The following is a 14763-nucleotide window of genomic DNA, read 5'->3' as shown; positions in this document are numbered from 1 at the left end:
TCCGTCCTGGGCCGCACTGCTGGCTTCGCCGGAAAGAGGGAAGAGTCGTTAACTGCATAGAGAAGTTTTCAAAAAGACCCCTCTTTCCATATTTTATTTCTAGAACTACCCCAATCGGATCGCGATCCATCTAGGACCGATTTTGAACCATCCGATCAGTCCTGTGCGGCTTAGAGCGGCAGAACAAAAAACCAACGCCGGTATTTTTTCAAATTGCACCCTATTATTGAAGTTCGGTCAAAATATGCCCCCAAACTGGATCGCCATTAATAATCGCGATCCAACTTGGGGTCCATATCAACCATTCGATCGGATACATGCGGCTGTGATCGAGGCAGGAAAAAGAAGCAGCGACATTTTTCCAAAAAGGCCCCCTTTTCTGACGTCAGCCTTCAAGTCCACGACAGCGACGACGCCACTGGCCCACCGCGCTCTACAACCACCAGCAAGCGAAGTTTCCACTGAGCTTCTGGAAGAAAAGCCTCCACCAGTTCACTGCTGCCGCCCGCCGGCCGCCGCCGCCAGCCAACTACCCATGGCCCCACCAGTTCGCGGCGCACTACAGCAACCACCCGCAAGCGCAGCAGCTTCCACTAACCTTCTGGAGCAGGAGCCTTCGCCGCCGGCCGTCGCAGAGCCCACCACCCATGGCTTCCGGTTCCGGCGAAGAGCTCCACGGCCACGAGGATGAGGACTACGGCGACGCGGCCACCATGGAGGCGCTGCGGCAGCTGCGCGCGGGGTACGCCTGGGCGGACGTGGCGTCGCTCGAGCCGGCGTCGGCGGCGGGCCGCGCCGTGCGCGTGCGCGGCGCGGCGCAGGCGGTGCGCGCCGTGGGGCGGCGCGTGGCGTTCCTCGTGCTGCGGCAGGGGGCAGCCACCGTGCAGTGCGTGGTGTCCGGCGGCGATGGTGGGATGGCGCGGTTCGCGGCCGGGCTGAGCCGGGAGTCGGTGGTGGACGTGGCTGGCGTCGTGTCGCTGCCACGGGAGCCCGTCCGCGGCACCACCCAGCAGGTGCTCGACGTTTTGACCCTGTCGATTCCGAGTCGATGTTCTTTCGCCACCGATCACGCCTGCTTACGCCCGCATGTGGTGATTGGTGAACAGCTCGTGGAGATCCAGGTGGAGAAGCTCCACTGCATCAGCAGGGCCGTCCCCAACCTCCCGATCAGCGTCGCTGCCGCCGCGCGGAGCAAGGAAGATGTCGCAAGAGCCAAAGCTGTAAGCTCCTGGCTGCAGATCCTCGGCAACTTCTCCTTGCAATTCCCTGCTACTACGTGCATGATGAAATTCACTGCAAACATGCGTGTGCCACATGTATCCACAGGCCGGGGAGCGGCTTGTTCATGTCGGGCAGGACAAGCGGCTGGACTACCGGGTGATCGACCTCCGCACCGCCGCCAACCAGGCCATCTTCCGCGTCCAATGCCAAGTCGAAAACGTAAGCTCTAGAAAATTTGCTGAAGGACTCACTCACAAAATCCACTCCTAGCTAGCTAATCTTTTGTCAAACAATTTGAAGAAACATTTCGATCTGAAGAACACGCCGATGAAAAAATTGCCGTACGTGCAGGTGTTCAGGCAGGTGCTGCTGTCGGAAGGGTTCGTTGGCATCCACACGCCGAAGCTGCTCGGCGGGTCGAGCGAGGGCGGCGCGGCGGTGTTCAAGCTGGACTACAACGGGCAGCCGGCGTGCCTGGCGCAGTCGCCGCAGCTGCACAAGCAGATGGCGGTGTGCGGTGGCTTCGAGCGCGTCTTCGAGGTGGGACCCGTGTTCAGGGCCGAGGGCTCCGACACCCACCGCCACCTCTGCGAGTTCGTCGGCCTCGACGTCGAGATGGCGCTCAGGGACCATTATTCCGAGGTGAGGGTGCCTGAGCCTGACTGCCTGCCGGTTCTTCTTCGTCTCTACTGTTTCTGAGTCCATCTACGTCGAATGGTTTGGTTTGGCTCCATGGACATGAGCACATTGTTCTTCAATTCTCCTGTGTGTGGCAGGTGTGCGATGTTGTGGATCGGCTGTTCGTCGCCATGTTTGATCATCTGAACAAGAACTGCGCCAAGGAGCTCGAGGCCATCCAGAGGCAGTACCCCTTCAAACCGTTAAAGGCAAGCATTTGCATTTCATGTTGTCAGTGTCAGATTCAGATACACGATTGGTTTCAGATTCTAACCGATCGTTGTGTTGATGCTTGTTGCAGTACTTGGAGACGACGCTGCGGCTCGACTACGACGAAGGCATCCGAATGCTGCAGGAAGCCGGGGTCCACGTCGACCCCATGGGGGACCTCAACACTGAGGCCGAGAAAAAGCTGGGCGAGCTTGTTCGAGACAAGTAATAAATGAGCCTGCTCCTCTCCTGTCAGTCTGTCAGCCATTCAGCATTGCGTGCTTGACCTGGGTAGAATTAAACCATGACAGGTACGGCACGGAGTTCTACATGCTCTGCCGGTACCCGTCGGCGGTGAGGCCGTTCTACACCATGCCCTGCTCCGACGACCCACGGTACAGCTGCTCCTTCGACGTCTTCGTCCGGGGCGAGGAGATCATCTCGGGGGCGCAGAGGGTGCACGACCCGGAGCTCCTGGCGGCGCAGGCGGAGGCGCGGGGCATCGACGTCGGCACCATCGCCGCCTACGTCGACTCGTTCCGGTACGGCGCGCCGCCGCACGGCGGGTTCGGCGTCGGGCTGGAGCGGGTGGTGATGCTCTTCTGCGGCCTCGGCAACATCAGGAAGACGTCGCTCTTCCCTCGCGACCCCAGGAGGCTGGCGCCATGACCCCAGCTCCATGCCCCTGTCATGTGGATATCAAAACGCACATAAATAATAAGCTGACACGTATGTTCGTAAGGGTTGGGTTGCCTCTCCCAACTTTGCTCAGGATCGACTCTGTGAGGCTGGCATGAGCAAAATTACATGGCACAAGACATCTAACATTGCAAGCTGTTTCGAGACTAGTGCAACTCAGGATACATCATCAATTGCACAAGAAGGGAGCAGCAGAATCCATGTAGCGACCTGAAACTAGCTACATTATTCACCCCCATTCGATATACATTATTGGAACTAGGAGCAGTCCATGAACGTAGCTAATTATTCGACCTACTAGACTCACAGAAGCTGATTCATGAGACAGGCCTCCCTCCCATTCGAGCAAGTAGCTAGACAGCAAGACAGTCCTTGGGGTGCCAAGGCAGAGCGACAAAGAGCCATTCCGTCTAGTCCATGGGGCGTTACTGCTTGCCAGCGCCGAGGACTAGGCACCGGTACTCTCCCAGAGCCCAAATCGGGAAGATGTTCCTGTACTGGGAGTAACTGATCATGCAGTTCTTGTTGAAGACTCCTATGATCTCCTGTGTTATGCGGAGCAAAAGGTTATTCATCGTCTAAGGAGGACTGCAATTAGTTATGGGATTAAAAAGAAACTGTGATACATACAAATATCGGTTTATCCTGGTTATTAATAAGGCAAAAAAAAAATCTGAGATACCTAAAACAATCGGATGTTTAGATATCCAGAAAAATGAGGAGATTATGAGGCGTCAATTGGTACACCAGCAACATATATATCTAGAATGTTCCAACCGCTTTGCTTCTAGAGCAAAGTTTTAAATTGATGACATGTGAGATGGAATAATGCATGTGTGTTAATATTTCCATAGATCGATTGTTACTTACTTGTTGAGGAAATTCTCCGTCCTCTGATTGCAAGTTGATCAAAACCTTCGCCGCTCTGTGCAGAGGTGTTGGATCTCTCGCAGCCTGTATGGACGAGATTTAAGTACCATTTCTGAATGTGCACATCGTACAAGAGTATCAAAAGCCACAAGCTAAATTAAACAAAGCAGACCTGTCCTGCGCCAATCAGTGCCAGCATGGCCCAACCAGTGTTCACTGCATGAGCTCGCTTGCCTTTGAGATTGGTGTAAACCTGAATGAGTGCAAGTTAAACGAGGATTAGTGCAAAGGTCTTTCCAATTCCCAAGAAGGCTACATGCATATAAGAATTATCACCGTGCTACTGTTTTTACTCACTAGCAGGCCAGCATTTCAACTGCTATCTACTTGTGCCAAACTATTCAGATAAATAGTGTGCTCGAAATATAAACAGGTTTTCTCTGGGATTAGTATCCACTGGTGACTAATTATATTTTCCTACATTAAATCCAAAACCTGGTTGAACAAAAAATCCTGACTACAGCACACAGATGATGAAAATTGGAATAGCTAAACATAGTGCAGCAAGCAGCATTGCAAGTATATCCATGATATTGGCAATGGTTAAGTGCTGTTAAATTCTAAAGAAACTGCTAGAGGTGAATTTACCTGGTCTTGAGACGACAAATAGCTTTCTCCCCAACCACCGGAAGGAAGCTCTTTTGATAACAGAAATTCACATGCCTTTCTGATTGCAGGACTGCTCTCAAATGTCCTACCAGCAGCAACTAATCCCTTCACACCAAACCAAGTGCCGTAGGTGAAACAAACAGCCCAAGAGCCATACCTGTTGGAAAACATTGAAACAAATAGAGAACAATGTAGAACTATTTGGAAGCACCTTATAAAATAATATACAATTGCTGATAAATACTGACCATGAGCCGTCGCTTTTCTGAATACTCTCAATGAAACTAGCAGCTTTGCTGATACAGCTGTCTACCTCTTTCCTGCGGTGCCCAGGGTAGAGCTTTCTGAATGATGTCAGGGCCTGAATCGCTGCTGATGTACATTCAACATACCTGCCAGGTGAGTATTAATTTGTTTTCAGTTTGTTTTATACATAAAAATCAGCAAAGAGAAAAGTTATCGCTTCTTACGGGTAATCAATCACAATGTCCCCAAAGGTCTCAGCAGGATTAATAAGCTGAGTAATTTAAGAAAGAATGTCAATATAGATGAAACGTGAAAGATTCAAGGAATGATGAACATTTTATTCTTGAAACAGAACATATTATTAACTTGTATTTGTATTCAATGGCAAACAGAAATAACTAAGAAATCTACAGTGTCCTGATTAACTTGGCAATTGGTGTTATATGATTCCAGTTTCTTCAGAGAGTAAATAGGCGTATAACTTCTCAATTCAGAGGAACCATGACAAACATTAATTTAAAAAAAATTGCCATGCACAAGCAATAAAAAAAGAGGGGGGGGTCCACAAAAAAGGTTTGCCACCTACCTCCAACCAGGGATAAGACCTTGTGAGCTCATATGTTGCAAAACCACCATTATCATTCTGTAAAGTTTAACAAAAACTTGTGAGGCATGGTCCATCCAACAGAAGACATGCATGTGATTTATTCAAATCACAGATACATAAAAACAAGGGAATCAAAGAGAAAGTGCAGAAAACAAAAGCTTGATTTCAGTGTTCGATACAATACTTTAATAAGAATGCCTACAATTTAACATTCACCATTTCGTCATAAATTGATTCAACAGCAACAATTGAGAAATGCAGTAAAAACATTCAAAGATACTTACCATATAAGACATCAGACAACTGACAGCATCATAAAATTGATTAGCTTCCAGCGATTCACCAACAATTTCAGGAGAAATCTTTGATAACAATAATGAGGCCTGGAGTAAAAGAAAACAAAATATTAAATATTTAAAACAAATAATTATAACAATGTCACTACAGTCTCAAGAATACTGGAACATACATGACAAGGAAAAAAAGCTAAACCTCATCACACATGAGAGCTAAATTTTACCCGTATAGTTTGGCAACACAGAAAGAGTTGAGATGCTGAAAGAATAAAGGATCCTAATCTCAAAAGAGAAAAATTTGAATTTCTAAAGTAAATTTCCTCATTGGTATTGCTAATGATCTAACTCACCTTCAGTCCTTCTGCAGTACAATCCGATATAGGCCAACCATGATCGGCAGTAGAGAATGGCCATGCACCTTTAGATTTGTGGCGGTACCAGTCATCCAGATTTCCAGGGCAGTCGTCACGAACCTTTCACAATAAATACCCATTTATCAGTACTGTAAATGGATCTAATGTTGAACCATGTAGATGAACAAGCATGTACAATGTACCTGTGAATTCTTAAGGAAGTTGTGTGCTAGTTTAAGGGTGGTACCAAACTCTTCAATGAGGTTGGTAGCCACAATGGCTTGAACTGTGAAAGCTGTATCCCAAAGCTGGCTGCCATTATAACCCTATAGTGGAAAGAGTTAGCTGGATTAAAGATGCCAAAACAATTTGCCAATCCCATTAAGAGACAGTGAAGTATTTTATGTTGACAGGTTCGCTGTTGCAGTAGCTGCCTAATGGAAAGTTAATTAAGTACAAAGAAATGGGGCACAGGACAAGAAATAATCACCTGCATCTTCATGCCATCTTCAGCGAGCCACAAGTAATCATAGATTCGTGGAATGTGGAGTTTGAAGGCCTCTGAGTTTGGATCTTCAATCCAGCAAGCAAGCATATTTAATACCTGCATAGAATTTCTTGCAGCAATCAGTTGAACAACGCTTAAAGAAATAATCAAGAAATGTTATGCTAATCCAGTAATCAAGGTATACACTTCTGGTCAGCGTTTCATAACCTGAGAGCATGACCCGCACATCATCAATTTTGCAGAAGTGGTGTTAACAGAAGTGGCAGACAGAGTCAGAAATACACTATGCTCATGACTTGAGGAATCCAACTTATACATAAATTACAAAAAATGTTGAAGAAAGAATACAAGTTTCACAAGATGTAATCATAGTGCACATGAAGGTGGCAGAAGTGCCAAATCACAGAACCTGCAGTTACAATTATAATATTAACAGAAAGCAGTGGTGGGGATATTTTTAGTTCTCATAGACAGTTCAGGAGAAAGTAATGTGGCAAAAAGGGTGAAGATGGTATGGGGGAGGCTTCATCATTGCAATGCAAGTAAAAGCTGCAAGTTAAAGGAAGAACTGAAATCGCAAGTGCCTCAGCTTTCCTTTCTAATTGGAAAGCAAATAAGTCTATATTAAAGTTGACAGCATATGGCCTTGTGACATAGCGAAGTTCTTATGATGCTTGCAGTAAGAACAAGACAAAACAAGACTCCACTTCCTTTTGTAAAGGTTCAACAAGCAATCATAGCCCTCAATTTACCTTGTTTACAGGACCAATGCAAATGTATCGAGTGTTCTCATCTTCATAGTGAACATGCTGCATGACAGTTTCCAGAGCTTTCTCCCTCAATTTGCTCCCAGGCCAATGCAACATTACTGGTTCAACAAATTTATGGAGCGTGGCCCATAAGACATCTTGAACGAATGGGTGTGGATAGTACAGATCTTCCTGCAGCACAAGAATATCAAAACTCCTTCAGACAGAACAAACAAGGTCATACATGGATTTCTGACAGACAAAGGAAGATAAACATGAAAGTCCATATAAGCTTCCGGAACTAAGCAACTTTTCAAATAGCATCACTTGCCAATTAATGACTGCTATGAACAAAAGGGATTTCAATACACATTTGCGTGAAACTGTGAAAGATGGATCCTAAACTTATTACAGATCTAGATCACTGAGCCATCGGTGGTGATAACTGGTATCCCTCCATTTGAAATTATAAGGTTTATTTTGTTTCGTTAGGACAATCCCTTGACCAACAATTACTCTATTAATACATAACTTTTGTGACACAAAGTTGATGTCACTATATTTGTAGTAAAAATACCTTCTTATGATTATACTTACAACTATCACATACATGAAATAATAATAGAATAATTATTGGTCAAAACCCGAATGAAATGAAATACGCCTTGTAAAAATGGGGGAGTAAATTACATGCTCTTGTGAAGTACTATTACCACCGTTTTCAAATAACTGTCAAACTTTACTATTCAAAGTAAATGGAGGGAGTATTTCCTCCATCAAGCATTGCAGAAGAGTCTGCTAAGTATGAAAAAGTGTCGAAAAAAAATCTCTAAGCTTCTTGACAGCTTATATATTCAAGTAGTGAGCTATGAGTATGAGTCAAAGCCACATTCTGCCACAGAAATTTCTGAAATGTATTATTTAGCACAAGCATGGTTACCACGAGGTTGAGTCAGCAGCAAAACATACTCTTTTGGCAGTGGGATTTCTGAAAAGGGAGTAAGGACAACATTGGCCTCACAAGATCACCTTGGGGACTAATAGATAACTTCATGGTACCTCATGCAATGAACTTGCGCCATGATTTGGCCCATATGTATCAATGCCTATAAGAAAGGATAAGCATAAAGTTAACAAACCTTAGCACATTGATTGCGGGCGATGTCCCAATCAATCTTGCTGTAAGGGTCTTTGAAGAGTTCCTTTCTTAATTCCAACACAAGCGGCGTGATTCGGCCGACAAACCTCTTCCCATAAATGTAACACATCGGCAAATACACCATCCGACAATGACACCACATCCTCCCTGTAAGAAAATGTAAACCAAAATAGAGTATCAGCACGGAACAACATAGCAACCAAGAATAGACTACTGTTAAGAATACGGTACTGCAAAGCAGTTTGATTGTTGGCCTATTAAAAATGAAAAAAGATTGATATACAAATGAAAAATCTTATAATGCAAGATCAGTGGCGATTTTAATATTCAATTTGGGTCAAAAAACTGTTGTGAGATCTTCAATGCATACTGTGTAGTGTAAACAGCCTTCAGGATTGAAATACCCCTGACTACAGTAGTAGTATCAACTTAGCAATCTTTACCACTATGTGATAGAATTTATACGTGTATAGACACTGGAAGTACATGGAGAAAAGAAAGTAGAACCTGGATGAAATGGCAGGAGATATGGTAGCAGCCATACTTCTGGTGGCACCGGGTTGTTACCAGACCATTCAAACACACCAAGTACCTTAAATAAGCCAGGGAATTAGACAGATCAAAGAAGGTGGAAGCAGCTCATAAATAAATAAATAAATAAGAGTACCCTACCGAGAGCCAAAACTTTCCCCATGATGTTATATATGTTGCTCCACCATGGTCTAAAATCCAGTTTCGACCTTTCTCCATGGCTCCATCTCCACTATCTGGTCCCTCTCCAAGCAACCTCAAACTAACATAGGTCAGTGCTGAGCCAAACATAGTACTTGGGCCCTCTATGTGCAAGCCCCAACCGCCATCTTCATTCTATACTAGCAGTAACTAAAAATTAGATTACATTTAGCCACTGTAGGGTTGATAGATCTAGAACTGAATCCTTGCCTGATGATTATAAAGATATCGGCGGATCTCCTTCTGGTGTTCTGATGATAAGACAGTGTTCAGTGCTCCACTCACATACAATGTTATGATCTGGGTGAAGGTAAAACACAATTAGTAGCTTTCATGTAGACCAAGAGACATGAAACATACTTTCCTTATGATCTAAAATGAGACATTGCACGTTCCTATTTCAGGAGTTAACTAAACTGGTACTCACATTCAATCCAAAAAGAAATTGGATCTCATACAACAAGAGATATAGCAAGTGAGAAAGAAGAATATATCAATTTCTTCTTAGCCATATAGCAAGATTAAACACATACTTGCAGAAATGCATATCCAAGTGAAAAGAAAGTTCAACATATCACTACAGAGTTCAAGTTAGTACCAAGCCTGGCATAAGGAACATAGGACCACCATAATCCCCAGGCCAGTGTCCATCATGTGCTTGGAGAGTAGAAAAACGGCTGATTGCTCTTTTCAATGTAGTCGATACGGCTTCCTCCGTAACATCTTCGTTCTCATCCAGCTTGATTGCTGGAAGGTCCAGCTTAAGAGGATTTTCTTTAGCAAACTGCAGTACGTAAAAGAGAAGATATGCTTCAAATTTACAGGGAAGTGGAGCACTGAAACAGGGACTGCAGAAGAGAATAATTTTTTAAAAGTTTACAGAAATCACTGAGCGCAAACGAATTATATAGTTGATAAAACAATACTCCATGTTAACCCTTTTGCGTGGTACTAATACAGTAATATCTCCATGGACAGTGAAAAAGGTCACTGTAGTCTGTAGTAAAGAGACCAAGCATAGCTGATACTGAAGTACCCAATATTACCATGGACAGTGATATTCAAAACCCCTAGAGCTCCATTTTAGGCATTTTGCACGGTACATGAATATTACCATGGGCAGTGAAAGGTCACTGTGGTAAATGAAACAGTCCAGAGCAAAGGCGTGGCTGATAGAAAGCGCCCATAACAGCCGTATGATGTGTGATGGTACATAGGACGGTTGCAAATTGCAAACTGAACCAATCAGTAAAGTAAGCTAAAAGGAGCACATCGCCGGACTGAGACAAGACGAAGGCTGTGATGCTACCCTGCAACCTGCGAGAGCCCCATCCCGGCTCACATACCGCGCATTAAAACCTTCGAGAATCCCAAGAACACAAGTTCAGTTCACCCGCTCCGCATTGAAAGCCGGTGGTGGAGGTTAAGGGGCATGACCCCGTAGGCCCCACGAGAATCTGCGAAGCAACACCCTCTCCGCCGCTTGTTCCAGTCAAACGCACGGCACGGCGGAGCACGACCGCACCACGCCACCGATCGCCCCGCCCGATCGGCCGAGACGGCGACATGCACGCGGCCGCGGAAGCCGCAGCCGGGGCGAGCGGCAGCGGGGGACCATGCCCGTACCGTACAAAGGCATTACCTGGATGCGCATGGGGAGGTCGGCGCTGTGCTTGAGGTCGTGCCTCCGCTCGGCGAAGGCCCTGCGCGCGGCGTCGACGGCGGGGTCGGGCTCGGCGGCGGCGTCGAACTCCCAGACCTGGCGGCCGACGTGGCCGTTCTTCGTGCGCAGCCAGGGGTCCCCGCCCCCCTCCGCGATCTTCAGCCGCCACATCTCCTCCTCCTTCCCCCCCGCAATGCAGCAGTGCCGGCGGCGGAAGGGGAGTGGCGCGAGATCCCGATCCGCGGCCCGGCCCGCCCTCGTGCGCGCGCTGCGTGGCTCCCCGCGCTCCCCTCCTCACTCAGGTGGGTGGACGCGGCTGCCTGGCTCGTGAGGCGACGAGAGCAGGGGGGGTCTGATTTGGAATTTGGGTGGGGGGGTTTGGCTGCCGTTTTGTTGTTTCGCGTCGTCGTGGCGGATCGTGGTGGGTGGGCCTGCCGGCGGCCTGAATGCTCGTGGCGGGGCCCACGTAACGCAAGTCCCGTCCCGGGGGCTGGCCCACGTCGCCGTCCGCTCCGCCCGCATGCTGCCGCGCATCTGGCGGATCCACTGGAAATGTCCTCGGTCCACTCGAGGGAGCGAGGAGGGATGCCGCCACGCTCGTAAGAACGGCGAATGTTTAGTTACGTCACGCCAAATGCCAAGTGTTCCTTCTGAAAAAGATGTCAATCACTAGTAGCCTAGTAGGTGGGGATAGGGTACCCTTTATTTTTTTTTCTGGATAGGGTACCCGCTATTTAATACTCCCTATGTCCTAAATTACTATTTATTTTATTTTAATTTTTCTAAGTGCTACCTCTGATTCTTTTTATTTGACGTTTCCGACATGTAAAAAGAACTAGTCGCAGGTCAAAGGAGGTGTCTGAAACATCAAATATAACGAACCGGAGGTAGTGCATAACTTTTGCTACGTCTATGTACTTAGAAAAAGCTAAAATGAATAGTAATTCAGGATGGGGGAGTAACTCCATCAGTTTATTGTTCATAATAGTAATACTTAGGACAATACTTCGTTTCAAAAAAATACTTAGGACAATACCTTCATAATTATACCACTAATACATCATTTAAATGCGTGATGGGAAAGCATAGCTACACGGATTTTTTTTTTGTTTCAGTGCGAAGCTAAATTTCGATTTTTGTCATAAAAATCATATATTAATGGAGTTATTGATTAAAGACTTGTCGTAAGAATGGACAAAGGAAGCTCTTTCTTCTCCTTCAAATCGCACATCACATCGTTCTCATGAGTGTATATAGTAACGAACACTGGGGTACATGTAATGGGTTTTTTTTTAACGAACACTGCATGGACACTGTATAATTCTTGGAAATTGCAAGGGTACATACATGGTGCAAAGACATGGATGACAGGAACTGATACCTGAACCTTTTTTCTTTACCATAAGCGTCCACGTCATGAAAGACACGGGATGAAATTAAAGCTCATGACACGGATGGTTCCTTCCATCCGTTCTTTCTCTAATTCTGTCACGACACTGCTGATGCAACAATTAATCCAACTTGCGCTTACTGTATCCTTGGAGGAGATTGAGATGGGTAGGTACAGCAAACTACAACAAAAAGATCTCGCATCATTCATACATGTAACCTATATTGCATTATGTGTATATGAGATCTACGCGAAAGCGAATCCCACTATACATGCGTATCTTTTGGAGATACTACGTACAACTGCGTAGATTTATTTTAATTAGAGCGATATCGTCATCTATAGTGTGGTTTGATGTTTATACCGTATCACAATCAAGGATCCATGGGACATCGTTGGAGAAAAAAAGGTAGATTGAGCAATGTCTAATTTCAAATTGAAGACCCTTTTAGACCTAGTGCAACCCCTCCGCATGAACCAAGCCATGCCATCAAACAATCTAGTTTTTCTTTACTTCACTGATTATCTCGTACGGTATGGTGACAATGAAAGACAGCATCGCTCCATTATTATAACTAATTAAGTAATGGAGTAGTGGCATTATTTGATTGCGATATGGCACCGTCGCATTCCATTCCACATGCCAATTCCTAGCATGAGTTCATCATTAGGCCAGTTTCAATGGGAGTTTCTTGGAGAGTTTCGTAAGCATTAATTTCCATGCCACATTATCAATTTTACTAACTTGGCAAGGTATTTATGAGAAGAGAGAAGGAGTTTCATCATATGTGAGAGGAGTTTTATCCTTATGAAACTCAACATGCACAGTTACTTAGTTCCCAATCTTGGTAACCGTGCAATGAAACTGTGCACTGAGACTTGCCTTATTAACACTAGCTCAAGATGCATCTCTTTTTAGGATTATTCCTACTGGTCAAACTTTCCTTTAACTTTCACCGTTAATGTGTAAAAAATATATGAATTGGCAATATAATATTAATACTCCTAGGTGCTCTGTGTTTCCTTTTCTTCACATGAAAAAGTAGTTTCAAAATATTTATCTACCTTCCTTTGAAATACCATAGTTGCATAAAAATTATTGGTCGAAGTTTCACCTTGTACAGTGAGACCGACTATGTACGCTGTCATGAATGGTGTGTTTTGAATCCGAGGGAGTAACTAGCATATGATTTATGGTTTTTTAATGTGGCATCCACTTGGTACTAAAGATGATTGTAGCTATGTCAATTGTGCTTAAAACTTTAACGGTGGCTATACCCAGACTAGTGTATATATGGGTGCCACAAAAATATGTTTGACTAAAATTCGTGACCCGCAATTTGGACTTGGATTGAATACAATACAGCTGCACAGATGCTGATATTGTGGTGGTGCATATGTTGCGATTAGCTAGATATCAACATCATTATAGGGCCTACACACACCTTCAACTACTGAGTTGTTCGCTGTATGTTCGTTATGAGATTAGACCCCGCAAGAGCTGAGCTTGCATTGTCAAAGTAACATAGGTTTAGTTGTCATTGTTATGCTTAAATTATATATAAACCGATGTAGAAAAAGCAAATGTGAAAAAAGATTCATAGTTTTGGTCAAAAGACTTCATACTTTACTAGTATTTGAGAAACCAATTGTGAACCGAGAGTGCCATAGTTGGTGAGGTTCCTCGTGATGAAACTTGCCTACCTAATTCGAGATCTAAATTTAGTATGGATGCTCGTATTTTCTTATATCTATTTTATGAATTAATTACGATATTCTTCCACTTCACTGAGCACTTGTGGTGACCTAGTTAATTTTTAGATCTACCGGTTGAGTCCTGTAGAGTTGCTAATAGGAGTAGGAGTGTGCATGTATTCTAGGGTGAGTAGTGTGCGTGCATAAAAATCACAGTTGGAGTTTAGATAAATTCATTTAGAGTCATGGTTCAGCACATGCTTCTTGTGTTGTTTGAAAAATTACATGGCTTATTTGTTTTGTTAGGACACACAATTGATGTTATTAGACTCATATTAAAAAAATAGTTACAATTTAAATTTTGTATCCCATAAATAAAATATTAATGGACTAATAGTCGTCTGCCCTAAACATGCTTTGTATAAAAACAAAGGAAGTATTGATTTCTCTATTTTGCAAACACACTGTATATGAGAGGACCCATCAATTACTTAAACACCACAAATAATCCATAGAACCGTATATTTGGCCCTAATGTCACTGGTAAGGCAAACAGTGGATGGCAAATGTGCAACATGTGGGATGTCTAGATTTGTGATGATCTATTCGTGTCCACGCATGTACTTACATGCATAAAACCCTGCAAGTTCGGATGCTGGCCGTGGCCGCTTGAGCGCTCCCGTCCCCATCACCGTGCCCCTCAACTTGGATCGAAATGCTGTGGAGAAACATGGCCATCAGCAACAGCAAATGCTGTGGATCGAAGAGCTTGTGGAAAATGCTACGGATCGGAGAGCTGGCTGAAAGGCAGAGCCATTAACGGACGAAAAACCTCCAACCGTTAATGGCCTGTTCTCCTGTCGAGCCCACGTTCGCAAAAGAGAACTTGTTCAGTGAAAAAGTCTAGAACTTCTAAGCTCTAAGTGAATCAAACCATTTTTTGAAAACAAACTCCTGACGACCCCTTAGTGGCAGAGCGAACAAAGGAATGCATAGAACAATATAGACGGGCACTTCG

General features: G+C 44.8%; 2 protein-coding genes across 2 annotated transcripts; one reads left to right on the top strand and one right to left on the bottom strand.

Annotated features, from left to right (window-relative positions):
• Nucleotides 1-287: 287 nt before the first annotated feature.
• LOC117850914 (aspartate--tRNA ligase 2, cytoplasmic) lies at nucleotides 288-2880 on the top strand. Its single transcript, XM_034732803.2, has 7 exons — nucleotides 288-1013; nucleotides 1107-1220; nucleotides 1327-1440; nucleotides 1573-1863; nucleotides 1998-2108; nucleotides 2201-2334; nucleotides 2421-2880. The coding sequence occupies exons 1-7, from the start codon at nucleotides 648-650 to the stop codon at nucleotides 2776-2778; spliced, it is 1488 nt and encodes a 495-aa protein (XP_034588694.1). The 5' UTR covers nucleotides 288-647; the 3' UTR covers nucleotides 2779-2880.
• A 23-nt stretch (nucleotides 2881-2903) lies between these two features.
• On the bottom strand, nucleotides 2904-11009 carry LOC117850810 (cycloartenol synthase). The gene is made up of 18 exons (XM_034732689.2): nucleotides 10640-11009; nucleotides 9596-9781; nucleotides 9208-9297; nucleotides 8938-9132; nucleotides 8773-8857; nucleotides 8246-8412; nucleotides 7110-7298; nucleotides 6340-6453; nucleotides 6053-6175; nucleotides 5847-5969; nucleotides 5485-5583; nucleotides 5180-5236; nucleotides 4818-4864; nucleotides 4596-4739; nucleotides 4327-4504; nucleotides 3851-3931; nucleotides 3679-3762; nucleotides 2904-3353 (listed from the first exon to the last, which is right to left on the bottom strand). Exons 1-18 carry the CDS (start codon nucleotides 10829-10831, stop codon nucleotides 3234-3236), a joined length of 2274 nt encoding a protein of 757 aa, XP_034588580.1. The 5' UTR covers nucleotides 10832-11009; the 3' UTR covers nucleotides 2904-3233.
• Between the last annotated feature and the right edge of the window lie 3754 nt (nucleotides 11010-14763).

This window comes from Setaria viridis, chromosome 1 (genome assembly GCF_005286985.2).
Source record: "Setaria viridis chromosome 1, Setaria_viridis_v4.0, whole genome shotgun sequence".
Lineage (NCBI taxonomy): Eukaryota > Viridiplantae > Streptophyta > Magnoliopsida > Poales > Poaceae > Setaria > Setaria viridis.
Note: the sequence above shows the minus strand (reverse complement) of the source record. Positions and strands in the feature narration are given on the sequence as shown.